The sequence below is a fragment of the Triticum aestivum genome, chromosome 7D (genome assembly GCF_018294505.1).
Source record: "Triticum aestivum cultivar Chinese Spring chromosome 7D, IWGSC CS RefSeq v2.1, whole genome shotgun sequence".
Lineage (NCBI taxonomy): Eukaryota > Viridiplantae > Streptophyta > Magnoliopsida > Poales > Poaceae > Triticum > Triticum aestivum.
The window spans coordinates 493,177,416-493,203,270 of NC_057814.1; the positions used below are offsets into that span (position 1 = coordinate 493,177,416).

A 25,855-nucleotide genomic window follows, 5' to 3' on the forward strand; every position below is an offset into this window, starting at 1 on the left:
AAAAAATAGTCATCAGCCCTGCTAGCTCCGCCACTTCTCCTTTGCATACATTAGCACGCTAACATAAACTTCTTGTTATCTTGTAATTTCTGCTTAAATAATGTACATAGTACGACGTATGGTTGTGGTTGTTACCCACCTTGAAGGGCTGAACCTAAGTAAATATCGTTTCTGACCCCCCCCCCCCCCCCCCCCAAAAAAACTGTCTTTCGCGATTCGCCGCACGACCGTGAAGTTGGTGGCAATTTGACCGTCAACATGGTCAGTTGAATCATACAGGTATGATGACCATGACTATTCATATTGTTATTCTTTCCTTCTTTCTTTTGCGGGGTTCCTATTGTTATTCTTGAGTGGCTGCCGACTGAAATTTCTTATTTGCAAGTCGCTTCTGAAATAAAACTTTGATTTAGTAAAAAGTGCAATTTGCACTTCTTCACCAAGTTGCACTTTTCATATATGAACTTAGACATAAGAAACCTCAAGCAACTTAGGATCATCAAAACTGTGCATATAATCATCTTTAGTTGCATGTTGCAACGGTGAATATGAATGTGGCCCGTTACTATATTTTTTTCGAGACAAGGTAAGCCACGGTACTCATTCAGACGATTGCGTGCAACCCGATGGAGCTTGAGATGTCGGGGGCCCACAGGCAGAGCTAGGCCCACCGATCGATTCGGGATCCGAAGGACAGGCAGGAAGAAAGATACCCACGCAAAGGAGGAGCCCATCTTCCGGCCTGCTCACGCCATGCCACACCATGCAGCATCGACCCCATCTCTCCTTGACAGTCAGGTTATCCGTTGCACTCCCATGAGTGCTAGCTTTGCATCATTCCCTCGCACAAAAGATCACGTATAGCCCCTGCAGGTATATATACAGCCACTACCATGCCAGGCCGGCCGGTGGCCTCTCGTGTCATGGATGGAAAAACGACAGAAAAAAATATATGCTGCTCACAGCCTCACACACGCAGATCGGAGTATATAGAGCCCAAAGTGAAGTACTCCCTCCGTTTCTAAATATAAGTCATTAGAGAGATTTCACTATAAACCACATACGAATATATGTAGATGCATTTTAGAGTGTAGATTCACTCATTTTGCTCTGTATGTAGTCCATAGTAAATTTCATTCATTTTAGAGTGTAGATTCACTCGTCTTTCTCTTGCACTACCGGACGGACGGCACGCAGTGAACAAATCTCGATGACAATATATGCCACCTATGGATCTCGGGGACACCCTTGTGTTATAGCTAGGCTTTTTGCGGCCTCGGACGCGTACTTTGCTATGCCTGTGATGAGAAAGGTCGCGTGTACGTGTAGTAGCTAGGATGTACGCGAGCTATAGAATCGAGTAAAAAGATGCATGCAGGCAGGCTTTACAGATACCAGGGAAAAGGATATGCGTTGCGAACATGTGCGTGCGTCTCTGACGTACCACCACGGTACACGACCCATGCATGGCACGCGCTTACCACGGTACAGTCCCCTTCCATCTACTCCGTATATATCACGACACAATCTTGTCCAAATCATTTTCAGAGAAAGAGAGAGAGAGAGAGAGAGAGTAGGCGAAAAAGGCGTGTAGAATATTCTTGCAACACGCACGTCTATCCACGGCACGGCATCATTAACCAGGTGGCTAGCTAGGCAGTAGCCACGAACCATGCATGAAGCCTCACTCCATTGGCTGGCTCTGCACGTACGTACGCATATGCATGTCCTTTCTTATTTTTATTTTTATTTCCTTTTGCGAAAACGCATATGCATCAATGCTTGTCCCTGACATGATCGATGCATGCGCAGGCCGGCAGGCGCAGGCGCAGCCGACGTGCGTGCTCGAGACGAGACGAGATGCCTTGTCTGCGCGCGCACGCCAACGCCGGCGCGACGTCGAGTCGGCAATAATTGGCAAGAGAATTTGCAATGTGCGTGCGTAAATAAATAACGAAAATTCTATACTCACGGAGCTTTACGGAGCTTTTACAGACCCCTTCCATAACTAATCTTTCATCCCCCTGATTTTCAGGGGGTGTGGGCCCCGCATGCTGATTTCCTCCAATTAAATTAGCCAAACTAAGCAGCCCCGTAAACCCCGTAAGCATAACGCCCGTGCGTGTAGCATTGCTCAATAAATAATAATGCTCACTTATTTCGTTGAAACCACGGGCGGGCCGGATTGTGCGTCGCGCGCGTACCGAGGCTCGCGGCCCATGCATGCGGACTTGGGCGACGGCTCTACGGAGTAGTAGTTTCGAATTGTCCCACGTCGTCGCCTCGCCGGTACAGTGCCCCTATGTCCGTCACAGCGGTCGGCGGCGTAGGTTGTCGGTCCCACAACGCCGGCCGGCAACGTGAAGGCACCTCGGCTCGGCCCTGTCCAAACACGGTCGATGGACGGACGGATCCAGAGAACACGCCGTACGTCCATCGATCGATCTTTCGAGATGCTGGCCTCGCTCGCTGCTGCTTGCTCTGCGGATACTCCCTCCATTCCTAACTATTTGTTTTTCTAGAGATTTCAACAAATGAGTACATACAAAGTAAAATGAGTGAATTTACACTCTAAAATATGTCTAAATGAATCCTACGTAGTAGTCTATTTGAATCTCTAAAAAAAAAATTTAGGAATAGGAACGGAGGAAGTACAAGAATGGCGTAGCCCCGTGGTCAGTCATTCGTGGGAAAGGCCGAAGTGTTGGGCTGCTGTGCCGCACGGACGACGTGGGTGTCCGATCAGGACAAAGGAAAAATGGTTTTGCCTGTAAATCATTCACTCGCTCATGAGCAGCATCGAGCGCTAGCGACGGAGGGATCACGCAGAAACGACGAGGGAGGCCAACGACCTTTGTAGCATGCGTCTCACATGACATGTCGCGACAGCCGGCCGGAGACGCGTCCTGTCCGGTCGTACCGTTTACAGGGAAGCCGTGACATTACAGCGCGTAGCGTCCGTCAGCGTGCACGAGACGAGCGCGCCCGCCTGCGCAACCAGGCGGTACGTCCTCCCTCCCGGCCCAGATGCACAGAGCCCCGGCGGACACCAGCAATGTCCCCGGCTGGCACCGGCACGGCATGCCGGCGCGGCGTGTAGCCTGTCGCCTCTGCACGTTCACCTCCGGCTGTCGTTGTCCACGACGGACACGATCTCGTCCAGGTCGGGAACTACCGCCGGCCCCAGCATGTTGCGTGAGCTGCCGAAGTGCTCGTTGGGCGCCCGCGCCACCGGGATCTCGACGCTGTCGCCGCGGCCGGCGACGGGATCCGTGGCGCCGGTCTTCTTCAAGGTGAGCGAGTTCCGGAGGCTCGTCTCCGAGCGGCCCCTCTTCCGGGCACCCGTGGCCCAGTTCGCCACGGACTCGTGGAGGCCCGAGCCCAGCGCTTGCAGCTTGATGTCTCCGCTCATCTGGCCCAACAGAATCAGCGTATCATGTATCCGACTTTTTAAACTGTGGAAGCAGGGGGGAGTGAATATTTCACGGAGTTTACGTGGGTGACGATGGCGTATAATGGCAGGGTGATGTAGCTGCACACCACCTGGATGATCAGACTGCAAAAAGAACACATAAATCATTTCTGAAGTACTAACAAGTAATCTAAACGCTCTTATATTTCTTTACGGAGGGAGTATATGAGAAGGCCATGAAATATCCGTGAGAACAAATGGCAATCCTGAATTTTACTGACCCAATAACAAGTCTGGAGATGGCGTAAGCCTTCTTCTCCATGATGCATGAATCGAACCCATATGTTACCTGTGGAGGTCATGACTTTGTTAGTTAGCTTCAGAGCCTAATTATATTCGGGACTTGCTTTAGGTGAGAGCGTGGGAAAGGATAATACCAAGACCCAGAAGAAAAAACCAATCTCGAAGGCGTTCTGGAATAGGATGAAATGGATCAAATGAAGGACAATTGAAGGTTTCCCAAACCAGAAATGCTCCTTGGATGGCTTTATATTCGGGACTTGGTTTGTTTTATCTGCTAACGATGCCGCTGCCTCTTGAGCTAATCGGGTAATAATGTGCTGCAGCTTTGCGCCAACAACAAGCAGGAGCTGCAATTTACTCCACTGTTAAGAATTGTCCTCACTAATATAAAAGGGCTATTTTGAGTTTACTTTTGCTAAAAAAAGCATAACAGATGATCAGAATTGAGAAGTACACCGTACAAAATAGGACACTTGAATCAACAGATGTATTGTAGCAGAGGAATACTTACAAATAGAGGCAAGAAAGCTAACCAGAAGTATGTGTGCCATCCTGCATTTGGTGGTAAATAAAAAAATTATAAGGAACATGCACAACAGAAACCTATTAAATGCGTATCCTGATCAAGTGATCAACAAAAGGGCTGATACCGATGTATGAAACCTTAAGATAACTGATGTAAAGCATGCTTGAAATTTATTCAACAGCCAAGTGTTTAGTTCAAGTTATTCATCAGATTCGACTGGTTAGAGTTTAAATGACAACATATAGTGGAGAAAATAAGTAAAATTGCCGGGGATATTACTATACTGCATATCTAACGACCTAAAAAAACATGTGTTGAGTAGTTCGGTCAGACTTACCATTTATATTCAGCAAAAGGAAAAGGATGACAAAAAGCCACAGGTACCAGCTGCATGAAAGTTACTAATATTAAAGACACGTATATATTCAAGTCAAAGTTAGAACTTCTCTACAAATATACCAACCTGATACCAACAACCCTCTTAAAGTCATGCTCAAGGGCACGGGTCATGTACTTGTGGAAATCAAAGTTTGGGTGGCTTGGGTAGTGTATCTGAATTAAATGGAAGAAAGGGAGAAAAAAATACCCTATTAGCTTCAAGCCTTCAATAGCAGTACAGAGAAATGCACGAGAAAAATATGCAAGAGTTAAACTAAATAATATATCTTACTAAGACGAATGCTGATCTAAGCGCTTCATAATCTGATTTACCCACAGAATCATGAAATTGCTTCGAGAACGCAATCTGCATTGAGTGAATCAAACCTTTATGGTCAAGTTGTAGATAGACTAACAGACATAATGACACACGAAACAAAGACAGTTCAAATAAATATTATCGCAATAACTGTATACATACTGCGCGATTGGGAGCAATTCATTATGGTAAATGATAAATGGATGTTTTCTGGATATTGATTGATCCACTGAAAACTTCATACAGCAGGAGCACCTTGAAGCCCTGAATGATAAGTGTCTTACTGCAGTTCTGTGCACATGCTTGCCATATTTTGAGGACAGTGTGTGTTCAGGCCATAAACCCAGCTGCTGATTCATTTTCCCCAAACTAATAAATGCCAGAGCATGCATTGGTAGACAATAACGATAATCTACTAAGCACCATGATATGTAAATATGACATTGTGATTTCCAAAATTTTCATCCAGAGTGTTAATAAAAGTTGACAGTTCTGTCTAATTCCATGTTTTTAAGGCATCCATAAGCAACGCCTAAGGCGCCGCTTAGGCCGCTTAGGCAGTAGGGCGCCCTGGCAGTTCCCTAGCATTTTGTCCGCCTTAGCGCTTATGTGTTGCTTAGGCAGTAAGGTGGGGGTAGATCGCCTTATGAAGCCTTACCGCCTTAAAAACCTTGGTTAAATTTACTTTTGCATGTTATGCTAATGAGAAGCAGTGGACGCATGCAATTTAGTTGAGGCTACTGCATGCAATTTGATAAATATGTCTGCCAAAGTGGTTATGTTACATATAGACAATAATTTGGACAAATGCATGCACGCAATCAAGGATGCAGATTGACCATTCTAGATAAATCAATGGAGCAATATAACAGGATGGGCAGACGACTTACAATCCAGCTCACAACAGCCAGCTGCTTCCAAAATCCCTCTGTTCGCTCACTGACCAATTCACGCTGGTGATTACGGCGTAGCAAAACATGCAATGGTGTAGCATTTCCTACAATATCTGTTTGCAGTACTTCAACTGTTTCTCCAGAAAGAAAACAGAACATTGAGCGAGAAATCTTTAACATCTATTAAGTAAAACGCAAACAGTCCCTTTACAGCATAAATGAAGGGAAAAGGGGCCAATAGAACAGAAAAAATAAGATTATAATGCATCGGCACCATTAGGAGCCAGCGCAAATTAGGAGACTCGGTTTCCATCCAACTGCCAAGTATCACTTATTCTGCCATGTCAGTTGTTGCTCATTTCGTGGTGTGAAACCAACAGAACAGACAAAAAATTGCATAATTGGTGCAGAATTTGGCCAATGGCCAAGATGTGGACACATGGGGCATATCTAGTAGAGCCATAGGGTGCACAGAACGCCTGGGCAACCCCAATATGTTAGATTTTTTTTCAGGGATAAACTATGTATAGGTATATGGGCATATGGCCCTACTATGTTATGAATGTTTAAGGACCTAAATAATTTTGATGGGCTTCCTATTCAACATTATAAGTTATGGAATTTGCCTCTAAATTTGGTATTGCTCTGACCGGCAGAGAGGGCAAGTGTTGACAAATATTTTCTGCATTTTTTTTAATCTTGTGAAAACAAGGTTTTAAAATAAGTATCGACATTGGACAATCAACTCTTGCATGAGCAAGAGGTTTTCTTGAAGTGTTTACGAGGAATAAAAACACATGGTGTCTAATTGTAAGTTATATAGTAGCTATTGTGTACTCTTTTATCCATGCAAGTCTTTATTTGAACTGTTGAAAAAATTGAAGCTCATTTGTGTAGGGCAGTGAAATTATCTATCTGGACAGGACAACTTCTGACTGTAGCTGCACACAAAAATTCAAAATTTTCTACTACAAAGACAACTGAATCTGCCGAACAATAATTCAAGACAGCTTGAAAAAGTGTTTGGTTGGATGCAAATAATGTAGCAAATACCAGCCTTCCAATGCTTATCTAATTTTAACATTTCTTGAAGCTCAGAAAGAGCACAGGAAAGAACCAATACGAACAGCTTGCAGAACTGCGTAGAAGCATGAGGATGCTGAGGCTGGGGTTGGTGCTGAAGCAACACGGGTCTAAGGAATATAATTGCACTTTTAAATTAACAGTGAATATGGATAAAAGTCACGAATCATGACCGACTCTCTCTTTACTATGTCATATTTCTTCATATTTGATTATATGTCCCATATATAACTACATTATATAATGTCACCTAGGAAGCCCGCATTAAGTACTTACTAAAATCAATCAAAGAAACAAAAAAGATAGGGCAATAACGCACGTTTCTTTTGTATATCTCGGTGAATTCCAGTCTCCCAATGCTTCCATCTTCTTATCTAGAAAATTTTGGCGGGAGTAAGTTTGTCATCCACAAACATGGTCATGCCTAACTTTATATTTGAAGACGTACCTGCGCTCCACCAAGAAATATTGTTGTAGCGCAGAAAACCACATGGACCAAGCCAAGTACAAATATGAATATGTGCAGCTGATGCAATGCCTCCAGTGATAGAAAGGGGACATCACCCTGAAACAGAGCAATCCTATCTTTATAATGATCATTCTAGAATGCATTTCTGCATAATACACTTCTACTGCATCCTTTTTAAGGAATGCCACTTTACATTGCTTCATGTGACAGATAAATAACACAAGGCGTTTCTACCCAATATAGAAGGATCTGTATCTCGTAAAATAAGTGCCCAACAATAAGACATCCAGTTCGAAGATACAATCAAGTTTCAGTTCCAGGAAAATGATGCCTCAACATTTTTGCGAATATGGTATTTCCTAACCTTTTTCTTGCAAACTATGGCACCTTCTTCAACAACTTTGTGATTCTCTCTCTTGCATGGAAGCATGAAATGTGTAGCGGTTTCGGGAATGCAGATGTGAACAATAAAACTCTGTGAGAGACTCAGGATGAAGGAAATAAATCCAAGAAGCATTAACTCTGCATATGTAGCCATTGAACCGGATAAGACACAGAAGAACAAGAAGAAGAAGAAATCAATATCATATAGTAAGTGAGCAAAATATCTGTGATTTATTACATACTCTTACCTCCCATGTGAAAAGAGGAGGTAAGAGGGACCATGTTAAAAAAATCTCTTGTCGTGTTTCCTATGTACCATTTTCTGAAGTCAAAGCTCTTCAACCATGTACATCTTTGCAGGAAAAAACATACTACAATAAACTACTTAAGTTTTATAATGGATATAGCATGTATTTAGCTTAGAGTTATTAATAACAAACGAAGCTGAATGGTCCGATTAATAAGGCATGCTATGATGCCAATTGATAAGTTCACACAACAATATTCCTGAATCTTACCTTCTTTTAGTCTCTGTAGAGCTGAATACAATGTTTTCTGCTGCTTATGTTTTAATGCCTGCACGGTTGCAGAAGAAAGCATAAGTAGGATGTAGAAATCCTTGGCATCTCTTCTTAGCATTGTTGTTCAGTATTAGATCTTGTGTCGAGACCTTGACAATGGATTTGCATGCTTTTTGGAATGTGCAAGACGAAAGTTTATCACTGTTATGGTTTCAATCAAATAATATAAGATGGTACTCCTTCCATTTATGTATACAAAGCCACTTCATATTTTTATCGCAACTATGACCATTAATTTTACCAACAAAAAGTGAGTTATATGCCACAAAAAGTATGTCACATTTCAAAGAAGTTTCCGATGATATATTTTTTATGACATATAACCCATATTTTGTTGACCAAAATTATAAGTCAAAGTTTGACATGAAAAACGAAGTGGTCTTGTATACGAAAATGAAGGGAGTAGCACCCTTAGAAGTCCTAAATACAAAATAGACTGAGCAATCAAGTAACATGATTTCAGCACCATCCCAGAAGATATAACTGACAGGAAGACAACCAGGAAGCAAGTTGGTGGAGCAAATTTGAGCCAGTCAACACTAAGGAATATCTTTTTTTTGGAAAAGCCGGTCAACACTAAGGAATAGCTGACAATGAAACTGTTCTTGACGACCATCAAAGTATTACACCAGCAAACTACCTGGCGGGGAACTGCACTTGCATGATGATGCTAGCAAAGGAGTGTTTTTTGTAGAATTGTGGGGACTATCGTCTCAATTTAGCACAAAAGATGAATCTGTGAAGCTAATCACAGAGTACATTTGCTAATAGGCATATACTCGTGTCAAAAGTTGCAGCATAGAGAGGATTAGGGGAGAGTAAATTGCGCCAAAAAATTCACCCGACCTCGCAAATCGAATGCCAGAAAGGAATAGGGGCCCTAACCCCAGCAATTTCGTTTTGCCACGGAGACCAAAACTTCTTACAATCCTTCACCCAAACCCCCTACAGTTCACCCGGAATTGGCAGGTATGGTACTGTAGTACATTTTCCCTGCTTCCACGGTCGAAACAAGCAACCAACGAGCGCAAGAGAGCATATAGAGTAGTACTGATTTGTCCGCGGAATGTAAAATAAAATAAAATAAACTGAGCTGATAAGGGGGGAAAATGAATAGGGGGTGTCGGAGGGGGGAGGCGTGCCTTGCCGAGGTAGTGGAGGAAGCGCTCGGCGGCGAGGGAGACGGAGACGATGACGAGGCAGACGGCGGCCACGACCCAGGTGGGCGTGTGCTCGAGGGACGCGTCGTCCATGCCTCCGCCTCGATCTTCTTCTGCTGCTGCTGCGGCTGCGGCGGCTTGGCAACCATGGCTGGGTTCGGGTAAGGTGGCGTGCGGTTAAAGGGGTGTGGGGGCAAGGCGAGCGGCAAGGAAGGAATCGGCCTGTCGCCGCGCTGCCTTGCCGACCGCGGCCACCGGCTGGATTCCATCCCCGCGCTCGTGCGCTCTAGCTAGTGGCTAGTGCCGTGCTTGCTCCTGGCTAGCACGCTGTGCGCGCGTGGGGAAGGGGACGGACGGGAGATGCTTTGCTTCGGCCGCCGGCCTTCTCGTGTCCCGAGGCGCCAAGCTACCGGCCGACGGACGGTCCATTCTGTTTGGAATATTAGGGCAAGTTCATGATTAATTTCAGTAAATAATTCATGACTAGAAGAGATACTAGCATGCAATAATCTAGCAAACTAGAAGAACAGCAAGACATGCATAACAGCAGCAAACACATAACAATAGCTGTAGAAACAGACATGAACAGAGGATGTTGGACGTACTGATCGTTAGCTATTATGGGTGCGACAGTGTTGATGACGATGTTGGCGACGATCTGCTGCTGACGGTGATGAATACGACGATGAGTAGCACCGCCCGACTTGGACGGAAGACGACCCGTGATGACGAATTTGAGCAGTCGCGCACAGCGCTTCCCAAAAACCTAATTCGTCCTCTCCCGGTGCAGGATCGCAAAGACGAACGGTTCCGGAGACCTGCTCTCCCACGCGCCGATGCACGCCGGCGTTTGGGATGGAGTAAACTACGATGGCGGCGCAAGTTGTGAGATGAGGCAAAACCCTAGGTATATTTCGGTGTGTCTCTGGCCGTAGCCGGTAGCTGTATATATATTAGGACCACAGGCGGTATTGTGTCGCGACCACAATCCCAAACCGACTCGGTTTCTAATTCGTATACTTACCGGACAAGAAATCAAAAACTTGTCTGCCAAGACATAAAAATAAAACGGCAAAAGGAAGCTGCGCTCCTGCAAGGAGACGGACCGGATTTCGGCGGACCATTCACGCGCATGTCGCATGTACGCGCCGCCACGCCACGCCACGCCACGCCACGCCACGGCCCGGCCAGGCGAGGCGAGGCGAGCGAGCGCGCGCGTGTGGTTTTCCCTTTCTCTTCTCACACACCACTTAGAGTGGTGGAGAGAACCCACTATATAAAGAGGTCCAACTCTTCTTCAACTTCCAAGGTGGGACTAAACTTAGCACCACCACTTGCCATTTTACACATGGGCTTTGAGATTTCAGAAATTGCTATGGGCCTAGCCCATTAATTCTAACAATCCCCCACCAGATCTCAAATACCCATTTAGAGATTTGCCTTCTCTCACCACCTGTTTAATATACCAGTGTTTCAGCAGAGACTGTTAAGTTGAACTTCTGCCTAGAACTTTAAGCTACATCCATTCACAACTTGACAATGGACTATGCCTTGAATTGCTAGTTTTGTGTGAACAGGTTTCACTCAAAGTCTTAACCAGTACCTGACCGCCAGTAGGCTACCCCGCGGTTTGGAGCTTATACGTCATACTCCCTGGTCTCTTCGTGAGCTTACTAGAGATCACCCAAATCTCATAGACTGCGACGTTTACAGTCAGAACTCATATATGTGTGTTCTTTCAAGACTGCTCTGTAGGACAGCATCTTTGCTAATTATAGCCAATAGAACCACATTAAGGCATGTTGCCAACCTGCCTTACAGATCTGAGCCTTACAGCTCTGAGAGTTTTGCATCTTCACTTGGAGACGATCATAAGTTATTACTCTCCTCAGTTAACCAATAGCTTGTTCTTCCCAGATCCTAATTCACGGGATCTCCGATCACAAAGGTTGGGTTACTACTATGGTGTAACATCTATGGGTCTCATACCCATCTCCCTCGATGCAATATCTATCACATTTCGTGATAGTCCCTTTGTAAAGGGATCTGCCAGGTTTTTGTCTGTTTGTATATACGTAACAGTTATTACTCCGGAGTTTCTCAACTTCCTGACAGACTTCAAACGTCTTTTCACGTGTCTTGATGACTTTGCATTATCTTTAGAATTGTTCACTTTAGCGATAACCGTTTGGTTATCACAATTCATAAGAATAGCCGGTACAGGTTTTTCAACAACCGGCAAGTCCATCAAGAGCTCACGCAGCCATTCTGCCTCAACAGTAGCTGTGTCCAAAGCAGTTAATTCTGCTTCCATAGTTGACCTCGTCAATATGGTTTGCTTGCAAGACCTCCATGACACTGCGCCACCACCATGAGTAAATACATACCCACTTGTTGCGTAAAGTACATCAACATCGGAGATCCAATTTGAATCACTATATCCTTCTAGCACAGCAGGATGCCCTGAATAAGTAATTCCGTAACTCATAGTACCTCTCAGATAGCGCAAGACCCTTTCTAGTGCATGCCAATGATCATCACCCGGGTTGGACATGAACCTACTCAGTTTGCTCACAGCAAAAGAGATATCTGGTCTTGTAGCGCTAGCTAAGTACATGAGTGAACCGACAATTTGAGAGTATCTTAATTGATCTCTCGTTTCTTTCTTGTTCTTTCTGAGTGTCACGCTGGGATCATAAGGTGTTGGAGAAGGCTTGCTATCCATAAAACCGAATCGGTTCAAGACCTTCTCAACATAGTGAGATTGCGTTAATGTAATCCCACTCTCATCCTTAATAAGTTTGATGTTTAGAATTACATCGGCTTCTCCCAGATCTTTCATGTCAAAACTTTTTGATAGAAAAGACTTGACCTCATTAATTGCATTAATGTTTGTACCAAAGATCAGTATGTCGTCCACATACAAACATAATATGACACTATTGCCCCCACCATGGCGATAGTAAACACACCTATCAGCCTCGTTAATGACAAATCCTGCAGAAGTCAGAGTTCTTTCAAACTTCTCATGCCATTGCTTAGGTGCCTGTTTCAGACCATACAAAGATTTTAACAACTTGCACACCTTTCTCTCTTCACCCTTTACCACAAACCCGTCAGGCTGATCCATATAGATCTCCTCTTCCAACTCTCCATTGAGAAAAGCTGTCTTTACATCCATTTGATGAATGATAAGACCATAAGAGGCAGCCAAGGAAAGTAACACTCGAATGGTGGTCATTCTAGCAACGGGTGAATAGGTGTCAAAGTAATCTTCGCCTTCTTTCTGAGTGTAGCCCTTGGCCACTAGCCGCGCCTTGTACTTATCAATAGTACCATCAGGCTTTAGCTTCTTTTTGAACACCCACTTACAGCCCACAGGTTTACAACCATATGGTCTATCAGTTAGTTCCCAAGTTCCATTAGAAAGAATTGAGTCCATCTCATTATGAACAGCTTCTTTCCAATCATCTACATCCGGAGATGCATATGCTTCTGCAATCGTCTTGGGTGTGTCGTCCACAAGGTATACAATGAAATCATCACCAAAGGATTTTGCAATCCTTTGTCTCTTGTTCCTTCTAGGAACTTCATTGTTATCCTTCTCAAGGACTTCCTCATGTGATTGTTCGAAATATTCATCAGTTGTACTAGATTCAGGAATTATCTCAGAAGAAAATCTAGCAATGCTATGCATATCTTTCATAGGAAATATGTTCTCAAAAAATGTTGCATCACGAGATTCCATTATAGTATCAACATGCATATCAGGTACTTCAGATTTTACCACTAAAAACCTATAAGCAATGCTCCGTTGAGCATACCCTAGAAAGACACAATCCACTGTCTTTGGTCCAAGTTTGCGTTTCTTAGGAATAGGAATATTGACCTTTGCCAAACATCCCCAAGTGCGCAAATAAGAAAGTGATGGTTTTCTCCCAACCCACTCCTCATAAGGGGTTTTCTCTTTATTATTGTTGGGAACTCTATTCAGGACATGACATGAAGTCAATAGAGCCTCCCCCCACCATGCCTTAGATAAACCAGCAGTGTCTAACATGGCATTCACCAAGTCAGTCAATGTGCGGTTTTTCCTCTCGGCCACTCCATTTGATTGAGGTGAATAGGGAGGCGTCCTCTCATGAATAATACCATGTTCCTCACAAAATTCATCAAAAACTTTTGGAAAATACTCTCCACCACGATCGGACCTAAGACGCTTGATCTTTCTCTCTAGTTGATTTTCAACTTCAGCTTTATAGATTTTAAAGTAGTCTAATGCTTCATCTTTAGTTTGCAACAAATAAACATAGCAAAATCTAGTCGCATCATCAATCAAAGTCATGAAATATCTCTTTCCACCTTTTGTCAACACACCATTCATCTCACAAAGATCAGAATGTATGAGTTCTAGAGGTGCCAAGTTTCTCTCCTCGGCAGCCTTATGAGGCTTTCGAGGTTGCTTAGATTGCACACAACTATGGCACTTAGAACCTTTGGCAACTGTGAAGTTCGGAATTAAACTCATGCTGGATAGCCGAGACATTAAACCAAAATTAATATGACATAAACGAGAGTGCCAAATACTTGCATCATCATTAACACTAGCACAAATTTGGTTTATTGACTTATTGCAAAAATCTGAAAGAGAAAAGCGGAACAAGCCTCCGCACTCATAGCCTTTTCCTATAAATTGTCCAAATCTTGACACGATTACTTTATTGGACTCTAAAACTACCTTAAATCCATCTCGACATAGAAGGGAGCCGCTAACTAGATTCTTGTTCATAGTAGGGACATGCTGCACGTTCCTTAGTTGCACGATCTTTCCCGAAGTAAACTTCAGATCCACCGTGCCAATGCCACGAACAGAAGCATGTGACCCATTCCCCATTAGGACGGAAGAATCCCTTGCGACCTGATAAGAAGTAAACAGGGAGATGTCAGCACACACATGAACGTTAGCACCCGAATCAATCCACCACGAAGATGATTGAAATACTGAAAGCACAATAGGTAAATTACCATACCCATCAGTATTGCTAGCGGTCACCATGTTGACAGTCTTGGAGCTTGTTTTCCCTCTGCGGTCTGCACGTTCAGGGCATTCCTTGGAAAAGTGTCCAGGCTTCCCACAGGCGTAGCACTCTAGCTCAGCCTTGTTGAACTTCTTCTTCTTGAAGGTAGTAGTCTTGGTAGGCTTGTTGAAAACAGGTTTGTTCTTCCCTTTGTTCTTGTTCTGTGGGTACCTCTGCACCATGTTAGCAGTAGGCTGAACCTCACCTCCTTTTTCAGTGGTATCTTTAGCCCGAGCTTTTTCTTCAACATCAAGAGATGCAATCAGATTTTCAACTGATATCTCCTGTCTCTTATGCTTCAGAGTTGTGGCGAAATTCCTCCATGAAGGAGGCAACTTTGCAATCATGCACCCAGCCACGAATTTGTCGGGTAGAACACATTTAAGGAGTTCAAGTTCCTTCACAATGCACTGTATCTCATGAGCTTGTTCAACCACAGAACGGTTATTCACCATCTTGTAGTCATGAAAACTCTCCATGATGTACAGTTCACTGCCTGCATCTGTTGCACCGAATTTTGCATTCAGTGCATCCCACAGAATTTTTCCGTCGTTTATGTGCATGTACACATCACACAGACGGTCAGCAAGAACACTCAGAATGCATCCCACAAACATAGTATTGGCTTCCTGGAATTTTCTCCGATCTTCGTCGGTTATTCCCTCTGGAGCACCAACACTAGCGTGGAAAACTTTCAGAGCAGTAAGCCAGAGCGTGGTCTTCACCTGCCACCTCTTAAAGTGCACACCGGTAAACTTATCCGGCCTCAGTGCATCAGCGAATCCAGCCATAGTTAACTCAGGAAATTGCCTATAATTAGGTTTTTGGATTGTTGGAATATTAGGCAAGTTCATGATTAATTCCAGTAAATAATTCATGACTAGAAGAGATACTAGCATGCAATAATCTAGCAAACTAGAAGAACAGCAAGACATGCATAACAGCAGCAAACACGTAACAATAGCTGTAGAAACAGACATGAACAGAGGATGTTGGACGTACTGATCGTTAGCTATTATGGGTGCGACAGTGTTGATGACGATGTTGGCGACGATCTGCTGCTGACGGCGATGAATACGACGATGAGTAGCACCGCCCGACTTGGACGGAAGACGACCCGTGATGACGAATTTGAGCAGTCGCGCACAGCGCTTCCCAAAAACCTAATTCGTCCTCTCCCGGTGCAGGATCGCAAAGACGAACGGTTCCGGAGACCTGCTCTCCCACGCGCCGATGCACGCCGGCATTTGGGATGGAGTAAACTACGATGGCGGCGCAAGTTGTGAGATGAGGCAAAACCCTAGGTATTTTTCGGTGTGTCTCTGGCCGTAGCCGGTAGCTGTATATATATTAGGACCAGAGGCGGTATTGTGTCGCGACCACAATCCCAAACCGACTCGGTTTCTAATTCGTATACTTACCGGACAAGAAATCAAAAACTTGTCTGCCAAGACATAAAAATAAAACGGCAAAAGGAAGCTGCGCTCCTGCAAGGAGACGGACCGGATTTCGGCGGACCATTCACGCGCATGTCGCATGTACGCGCCGCCTCGCCACGCCACGCCAGGCCACGCCACGGCCCGGCCAGGCGAGGCGAGCGAGCGCGCGCGTGTGGTTTTCCCTTTCTCTTCTCACACACCACTTAGAGTGGTGGAGAGAACCCACTATATAAAGAGGTCCAACTCTTCTTCAACTTCCAAGGTGGGACTAAACTTAGCACCACCACTTGCCATTTTACACATGGGCTTTGAGATTTCAGAAATTGCTATGGGCCTAGCCCATTAATTCTAACAATCCCCCACCAGATCTCAAATACCCATTTAGAGATTTGCCTTCTCTCACCACTTGTTTAATATACCAGTGTTTCAGCAGAGACTGTTAAGTTGAACTTCTGCCTAGAACTTTAATCTACATCCATTCACAACTTGACAATGGACTATGCCTTGAATTGCTAGTTTTGTGTGAACAGGTTTCACTCAAAGTCTTAACCAGTACCTGACCGCCAGTAGGCTACCCCGCGGTTTGGAGCTTATACGTCATACTCCCTGGTCTCTTCGTGAGCTTACTAGAGATCACCCAAATCTCATAGACTGCGACGTTTACAGTCAGAACTCATATAGGTGTGTTCTTTCAAGACTGCTCTGTAGGACAGCATCTTTGCTAATTATAGCCAATAGAACCACATTAAGGCATGTTGCCAACCTGCCTTACAGATCTGAGCCTTACAGCTCTGAGAGTTTTGCATCTTCACTTGGAGACGATCATAAGTTATTACTCTCCTCAGTTAACCAATAGCTTGTTCTTCCCAGATCCTAATTCACGGGATCTCCGATCACAAAGGTTGGGTTACTACTATGGTGTAACATCTATGGGTCTCATACCCATCTCCCTCGATGCAATATCTATCACATTTCGTGATAGTCCCTTTGTAAAGGGATCTGCCAGGTTTTTGTCTGTTTGTATATACGTAACAGTTATTACTCCGGAGTTTCTCAACTTCCTGACAGACTTCAAACGTCTTTTCACGTGTCTTGATGACTTTGCATTATCTTTAGAATTGTTCACTTTAGCGATAACCGTTTGGTTATCACAATTCATAAGAATAGCCGGTACAGGTTTTTCAACAACCGGCAAGTCCATCAAGAGCTCACGCAGCCATTCTGCCTCAACAGTAGCTGTGTCCAAAGCAGTTAATTCTGCTTCCATAGTTGACCTCGTCAATATGGTTTGCTTGCAAGACCTCCATGACACTGCGCCACCACCATGAGTAAATACATACCCACTTGTTGCGTAAAGTACATCAACATCGGAGATCCAATTTGAATCACTATATCCTTCTAGCACAGCAGGATGCCCTGAATAAGTAATTCCGTAACTCATAGTACCTCTCAGATAGCGCAAGACCCTTTCTAGTGCATGCCAATGATCATCACCCGGGTTGGACATGAACCTACTCAGTTTGCTCACAGCAAAAGAGATATCTGGTCTTGTAGCGCTAGCTAAGTACATGAGTGAACCGACAATTTGAGAGTATCTTAATTGATCTCTCGTTTCTTTCTTGTTCTTTCTGAGTGTCACGCTGGGATCATAAGGTGTTGGAGAAGGCTTGCTATCCATAAAACCGAATCGGTTCAAGACCTTCTCAACATAGTGAGATTGCGTTAATGTAATCCCACTCTCATCCTTAATAAGTTTGATGTTTAGAATTACATCGGCTTCTCCCAGATCTTTCATGTCAAAACTTTTTGATAGAAAAGACTTGACCTCATTAATTGCATTAATGTTTGTACCAAAGATCAGTATGTCGTCCACATACAAACATAATATGACACTATTGCCCCCACCATGGCGATAGTAAACACACCTATCAGCCTCGTTAATGACAAATCCTGCAGAAGTCAGAGTTCTTTCAAACTTCTCATGCCATTGCTTAGGTGCCTGTTTCAGACCATACAAAGATTTTAACAACTTGCACACCTTTCTCTCTTCACCCTTTACCACAAACCCGTCAGGCTGATCCATATAGATCTCCTCTTCCAACTCTCCATTGAGAAAAGCTGTCTTTACATCCATTTGATGAATGATAAGACCATAAGAGGCAGCCAAGGAAAGTAACACTCGAATGGTGGTCATTCTAGCAACGGGTGAATAGGTGTCAAAGTAATCTTCGCCTTCTTTCTGAGTGTAGCCCTTGGCCACTAGCCGCGCCTTGTACTTATCAATAGTACCATCAGGCTTTAGCTTCTTTTTGAACACCCACTTACAGCCCACAGGTTTACAACCATATGGTCTATCAGTTAGTTCCCAAGTTCCATTAGAAAGAATTGAGTCCATCTCATTATGAACAGCTTCTTTCCAATCATCTACATCCGGAGATGCATATGCTTCTGCAATCGTCTTGGGTGTGTCGTCCACAAGGTATACAATGAAATCATCACCAAAGGATTTTGCAATCCTTTGTCTCTTGTTCCTTCTAGGAACTTCATTGTTATCCTTCTCAAGGACTTCCTCATGTGATTGTTCGAAATATTCATCAGTTGTACTAGATTCAGGAATTATCTCAGAAGAAAATCTAGCAATGCTATGCATATCTTTCATAGGAAATATGTTCTCAAAAAATGTTGCATCACGAGATTCCATTATAGTATCAACATGCATATCAGGTACTTCAGATTTTACCACTAAAAACCTATAAGCAATGCTCCGTTGAGCATACCCTAGAAAGACACAATCCACTGTCTTTGGTCCAAGTTTGCGTTTCTTAGGAATAGGAATATTGACCTTTGCCAAACATCCCCAAGTGCGCAAATAAGAAAGTGATGGTTTTCTCCCAACCCACTCCTCATAAGGGGTTTTCTCTTTATTATTGTTGGGAACTCTATTCAGGACATGACATGAAGTCAATAGAGCCTCCCCCCACCATGCCTTAGATAAACCAGCAGTGTCTAACATGGCATTCACCAAGTCAGTCAATGTGCGGTTTTTCCTCTCGGCCACTCCATTTGATTGAGGTGAATAGGGAGGCGTCCTCTCATGAATAATACCATGTTCCTCACAAAATTCATCAAAAACTTTTGGAAAATACTCTCCACCACGATCGGACCTAAGACGCTTGATCTTTCTCTCTAGTTGATTTTCAACTTCAGCTTTATAGATTTTAAAGTAGTCTAATGCTTCATCTTTAGTTTGCAACAAATAAACATAGCAAAATCTAGTCGCATCATCAATCAAAGTCATGAAATATCTCTTTCCACCTTTTGTCAACACACCATTCATCTCACAAAGATCAGAATGTATGAGTTCTAGAGGTGCCAAGTTTCTCTCCTCGGCAGCCTTATGAGGCTTTCGAGGTTGCTTAGATTGCACACAACTATGGCACTTAGAACCTTTGGCAACTGTGAAGTTCGGAATTAAACTCATGCTGGATAGCCGAGACATTAAACCAAAATTAATATGACATAAACGAGAGTGCCAAATACTTGCATCATCATTAACACTAGCACAAATTTGGTTTATTGACTTATTGCAAAAATCTGAAAGAGAAAAGCGGAACAAGCCTCCGCACTCATAGCCTTTTCCTATAAATTGTCCAAATCTTGACACGATTACTTTATTGGACTCTAAAACTACCTTAAATCCATCTCGACATAGAAGGGAGCCGCTAACTAGATTCTTGTTCATAGTAGGGACATGCTGCACGTTCCTTAGTTGCACGATCTTTCCCGAAGTAAACTTCAGATCCACCGTGCCAATGCCACGAACAGAAGCATGTGACCCATTCCCCATTAGGACGGAAGAATCCCTTGCGACCTGATAAGAAGTAAACAGGGAGATGTCAGCACACACATGAACGTTAGCACCCGAATCAATCCACCACGAAGATGATTGAAATACTGAAAGCACAATAGGTAAATTACCATACCCATCAGTATTGCTAGCGGTCACCATGTTGACAGTCTTGGAGCTTGTTTTCCCTCTGCGGTCTGCACGTTCAGGGCATTCCTTGGAAAAGTGTCCAGGCTTCCCACAGGCGTAGCACTCTAGCTCAGCCTTGTTGAACTTCTTCTTCTTGAAGGTAGTAGTCTTGGTAGGCTTGTTGAAAACAGGTTTGTTCTTCCCTTTGTTCTTGTTCTGTGGGTACCTCTGCACCATGTTAGCAGTAGGCTGAACCTCACCTCCTTTTTCAGTGGTATCTTTAGCCCGAGCTTTTTCTTCAACATCAAGAGATGCAATCAGATTTTCAACTGATATCTCCTGTCTCTTATGCTTCAGAGTTGTGGCGAAATTCCTCCATGAAGGAGGCAACTTTGCAATCATGCACCCAGCCACGAATTTGTCGGGTAGAACACATTTAAGGAGTTCAAGTTCCTTCACAATGCACTGTATCTCATGAGCTTGTTCAACCACAGAACGGTTATTCACCATCTTGTAGTCATGAAAACTCTCCATGATGTACAGTTCACTGCCTGCATCTGTTGCACCGAATTTTGCATTCAGTGCATCCCACAGAATTTTTCCGTCGTTTATGTGCATGTACACATCACACAGACGGTCAGCAAGAACACTCAGAATGCATCCCACAAACATAGTATTGGCTTCCTGGAATTTTCTCCGATCTTCGTCGGTCATTCCCTCTGGAGCACCAACACTAGCGTGGAAAACTTTCAGAGCAGTAAGCCAGAGCGTGGTCTTCACCTGCCACCTCTTAAAGTGCACACCGGTAAACTTATCCGGCCTCAGTGCATCAGCGAATCCAGCCATAGTTAACTCAGGAAATTGCCTATAATTAGGTTTTTGGATTGTTGGAATATTAGGCAAGTTCATGATTAATTCCAGTAAATAATTCATGACTAGAAGAGATACTAGCATGCAATAATCTAGCAAACTAGAAGAACAGCAAGACATGCATAACAGCAGCAAACACGTAACAATAGCTGTAGAAACAGACATGAACAGAGGATGTTGGACGTACTGATCGTTAGCTATTATGGGTGCGACAGTGTTGATGACGATGTTGGCGACGATCTGCTGCTGACGGCGATGAATACGACGATGAGTAGCACCGCCCGACTTGGACGGAAGACGACCCGTGATGACGAATTTGAGCAGTCGCGCACAGCGCTTCCCAAAAACCTAATTCGTCCTCTCCCGGTGCAGGATCGCAAAGACGAACGGTTCCGGAGACCTGCTCTCCCACGCGCCGATGCACGCCGGCGTTTGGGATGGAGTAGACTACGATGGCGGCGCAAGTTGTGAGATGAGGCAAAACCCTAGGTATTTTTCGGTGTGTCTCTGGCCGTAGCCGGTAGCTGTATATATATTAGGACCAGAGGCGATATTGTGTCGCGACCACAATCCCGACTCGGTTTCTAATTCGTATACTTACCGGACAAGAAATCAAAAACTTGTCTGCCAAGACATAAAAATAAAACGGCAAAAGGAAGCTGCGCTCCTGCAAGGAGACGGACCGGATTTCGGCGGACCATTCACGCGCATGTCGCATGTACGCGCCGCCTCGCCACGCCACGCCACGGCCCGGCCAGGCGAGGCGAGGCGAGCGAGCGCGCGCGTGTGGTTTTCCCTTTCTCTTCTCACACACCACTTAGAGTGGTGGAGAGAACCCACTATATAAAGAGGTCCAACTCTTCTTCAACTTCCAAGGTGGGACTAAACTTAGCACCACCACTTGCCATTTTACACATGGGCTTTGAGATTTCAGAAATTGCTATGGGCCTAGCCCATTAATTCTAACAATCCCCCACCAGATCTCAAATACCCATTTAGAGATTTGCCTTCTCTCACCACTTGTTTAATATACCAGTGTTTCAGCAGAGACTGTTAAGTTGAACTTCTGCCTAGAACTTTAAGCTACATCCATTCACAACTTGACAATGGACTATGCCTTGAATTGCTAGTTTTGTGTGAACAGGTTTCACTCAAAGTCTTAACCAGTACCTGACCGCCAGTAGGCTACCCCGCGGTTTGGAGCTTATACGTCATACTCCCTGGTCTCTTCGTGAGCTTACTAGAGATCACCCAAATCTCATAGACTGCGACGTTTACAGTCAGAACTCATATAGGTGTGTTCTTTCAAGACTGCTCTGTAGGACAGCATCTTTGCTAATTATAGCCAATAGAACCACATTAAGGCATGTTGCCAACCTGCCTTACAGATCTGAGCCTTACAGCTCTGAGAGTTTTGCATCTTCACTTGGAGACGATCATAAGTTATTACTCTCCTCAGTTAACCAATAGCTTGTTCTTCCCAGATCCTAATTCACGGGATCTCCGATCACAAAGGTTGGGTTACTACTATGGTGTAACATCTATGGGTCTCATACCCATCTCCCTCGATGCAATATCTATCACATTTCGTGATAGTCCCTTTGTAAAGGGATCTGCCAGGTTTTTGTCTGTTTGTATATACGTAACAGTTATTACTCCGGAGTTTCTCAACTTCCTGACAGACTTCAAACGTCTTTTCACGTGTCTTGATGACTTTGCATTATCTTTAGAATTGTTCACTTTAGCGATAACCGTTTGGTTATCACAATTCATAAGAATAGCCGGTACAGGTTTTTCAACAACCGGCAAGTCCATCAAGAGCTCACGCAGCCATTCTGCCTCAACAGTAGCTGTGTCCAAAGCAGTTAATTCTGCTTCCATAGTTGACCTCGTCAATATGGTTTGCTTGCAAGACCTCCATGACACTGCGCCACCACCATGAGTAAATACATACCCACTTGTTGCGTAAAGTACATCAACATCGGAGATCCAATTTGAATCACTATATCCTTCTAGCACAGCAGGATGCCCTGAATAAGTAATTCCGTAACTCATAGTACCTCTCAGATAGCGCAAGACCCTTTCTAGTGCATGCCAATGATCATCACCCGGGTTGGACATGAACCTACTCAGTTTGCTCACAGCAAAAGAGATATCTGGTCTTGTAGCGCTAGCTAAGTACATGAGTGAACCGACAATTTGAGAGTATCTTAATTGATCTCTCGTTTCTTTCTTGTTCTTTCTGAGTGTCACGCTGGGATCATAAGGTGTTGGAGAAGGCTTGCTATCCATAAAACCGAATCGGTTCAAGACCTTCTCAACATAGTGAGATTGCGTTAATGTAATCCCACTCTCATCCTTAATAAGTTTGATGTTTAGAATTACATCGGCTTCTCCCAGATCTTTCATGTCAAAACTTTTTGATAGAAAAGACTTGACCTCATTAATTGCATTAATGTTTGTACCAAAGATCAGTATGTCGTCCACATACAAACATAATATGACACTATTGCCCCCACCATGGCGATAGTAAACACACCTATCAGCCTCGTTAATGACAAATCCTGCAGAAGTCAGAGTTCTTTCAAACTTCTCATGCCATTGCTTAGGTGCCTGTTTCAGACCATACAAAGATTTTAACAACTTGCACACCTTTCTCTCTTCACCCTTTACCACAAACCCGTCAGGCTGATCCATATAGATCTCCTCTTCCAACTCTCCATTGAGAAAAGCTGTCTTTACATCCATTTGATGAATGATAAGACCATAAGAGGCAGCCAAGGAAAGTAACACTCGAATGGTGGTCATTCTAGCAACGGGTGAATAGGTGTCAAAGTAATCTTCGCCTTCTTTCTGAGTGTAGCCCTTGGCCACTAGCCGCGCCTTGTACTTATCAATAGTACCATCAGGCTTTAGCTTCTTTTTGAACACCCACTTACAGCCCACAGGTTTACAACCATATGGTCTATCAGTTAGTTCCCAAGTTCCATTAGAAAGAATTGAGTCCATCTCATTATGAACAGCTTCTTTCCAATCATCTACATCCGGAGATGCATATGCTTCTGCAATCGTCTTGGGTGTGTCGTCCACAAGGTATACAATGAAATCATCACCAAAGGATTTTGCAATCCTTTGTCTCTTGTTCCTTCTAGGAACTTCATTGTTATCCTTCTCAAGGACTTCCTCATGTGATTGTTCGAAATATTCATCAGTTGTACTAGATTCAGGAATTATCTCAGAAGAAAATCTAGCAATGCTATGCATATCTTTCATAGGAAATATGTTCTCAAAAAATGTTGCATCACGAGATTCCATTATAGTATCAACATGCATATCAGGTACTTCAGATTTTACCACTAAAAACCTATAAGCAATGCTCCGTTGAGCATACCCTAGAAAGACACAATCCACTGTCTTTGGTCCAAGTTTGCGTTTCTTAGGAATAGGAATATTGACCTTTGCCAAACATCCCCAAGTGCGCAAATAAGAAAGTGATGGTTTTCTCCCAACCCACTCCTCATAAGGGGTTTTCTCTTTATTATTGTTGGGAACTCTATTCAGGACATGACATGAAGTCAATAGAGCCTCCCCCCACCATGCCTTAGATAAACCAGCAGTGTCTAACATGGCATTCACCAAGTCAGTCAATGTGCGGTTTTTCCTCTCGGCCACTCCATTTGATTGAGGTGAATAGGGAGGCGTCCTCTCATGAATAATACCATGTTCCTCACAAAATTCATCAAAAACTTTTGGAAAATACTCTCCACCACGATCGGACCTAAGACGCTTGATCTTTCTCTCTAGTTGATTTTCAACTTCAGCTTTATAGATTTTAAAGTAGTCTAATGCTTCATCTTTAGTTTGCAACAAATAAACATAGCAAAATCTAGTCGCATCATCAATCAAAGTCATGAAATATCTCTTTCCACCTTTTGTCAACACACCATTCATCTCACAAAGATCAGAATGTATGAGTTCTAGAGGTGCCAAGTTTCTCTCCTCGGCAGCCTTATGAGGCTTTCGAGGTTGCTTAGATTGCACACAACTATGGCACTTAGAACCTTTGGCAACTGTGAAGTTCGGAATTAAACTCATGCTGGATAGCCGAGACATTAAACCAAAATTAATATGACATAAACGAGAGTGCCAAATACTTGCATCATCATTAACACTAGCACAAATTTGGTTTATTGACTTATTGCAAAAATCTGAAAGAGAAAAGCGGAACAAGCCTCCGCACTCATAGCCTTTTCCTATAAATTGTCCAAATCTTGACACGATTACTTTATTGGACTCTAAAACTACCTTAAATCCATCTCGACATAGAAGGGAGCCGCTAACTAGATTCTTGTTCATAGTAGGGACATGCTGCACGTTCCTTAGTTGCACGATCTTTCCCGAAGTAAACTTCAGATCCACCGTGCCAATGCCACGAACAGAAGCATGTGACCCATTCCCCATTAGGACGGAAGAATCCCTTGCGACCTGATAAGAAGTAAACAGGGAGATGTCAGCACACACATGAACGTTAGCACCCGAATCAATCCACCACGAAGATGATTGAAATACTGAAAGCACAATAGGTAAATTACCATACCCATCAGTATTGCTAGCGGTCACCATGTTGACAGTCTTGGAGCTTGTTTTCCCTCTGCGGTCTGCACGTTCAGGGCATTCCTTGGAAAAGTGTCCAGGCTTCCCACAGGCGTAGCACTCTAGCTCAGCCTTGTTGAACTTCTTCTTCTTGAAGGTAGTAGTCTTGGTAGGCTTGTTGAAAACAGGTTTGTTCTTCCCTTTGTTCTTGTTCTGTGGGTACCTCTGCACCATGTTAGCAGTAGGCTGAACCTCACCTCCTTTTTCAGTGGTATCTTTAGCCCGAGCTTTTTCTTCAACATCAAGAGATGCAATCAGATTTTCAACTGATATCTCCTGTCTCTTATGCTTCAGAGTTGTGGCGAAATTCCTCCATGAAGGAGGCAACTTT

The 25,855-nt window shown here is 43.8% G+C and overlaps 1 protein-coding gene across 2 annotated transcripts; it reads right to left on the bottom strand.

Annotated features, from left to right (window-relative positions):
• Positions 1-2,521: 2,521 nt before the first annotated feature.
• On the bottom strand, positions 2,522-9,911 carry LOC123166460 (MLO-like protein 13). 2 transcript variants are annotated; one of them, XM_044584263.1, is made up of 14 exons: positions 9,491-9,911; positions 8,286-8,343; positions 7,748-7,905; positions 7,363-7,479; positions 7,234-7,288; positions 5,829-5,944; positions 4,912-4,986; positions 4,705-4,793; positions 4,579-4,628; positions 4,227-4,267; positions 3,850-4,062; positions 3,694-3,761; positions 3,496-3,556; positions 2,522-3,412 (listed from the first exon to the last, which is right to left on the bottom strand). In XM_044584263.1, exons 1-14 carry the CDS (start codon positions 9,599-9,601, stop codon positions 3,119-3,121), a joined length of 1,506 nt encoding a protein of 501 aa, XP_044440198.1. In that variant the 5' UTR covers positions 9,602-9,911; the 3' UTR covers positions 2,522-3,118. The 2 variants fall into 2 exon arrangements, with proteins under 2 accessions (XP_044440198.1, XP_044440197.1); XM_044584262.1 differs by having other exon boundaries at positions 2,523-3,412; positions 5,829-5,962; positions 9,491-9,910.
• Positions 9,912-25,855: the final 15,944 nt, after the last annotated feature.

What these genes read in the sequence shown, in the direction of transcription:
- LOC123166460 (XM_044584262.1), bottom strand. Translation starts at nt 9,601, where the DNA reads ATGGACGACGCGTCCCTCGAGCACACGCCCACCTGGGTCGTGGCCGCC. An exon ending in AAGAGGGTTGTTGGTATCAG is followed by an intron (nt 4,629 to 4,704) that starts GTTGGTATATTT and finishes ACTTTCATGCAG; the next exon opens with CTGGTACCTGTGGCTTTTTG. An exon ending in GTTTTTTCTTCTGGGTCTTG is followed by an intron (nt 3,762 to 3,849) that starts GTATTATCCTTT and finishes TGACCTCCACAG; the next exon opens with GTAACATATGGGTTCGATTC.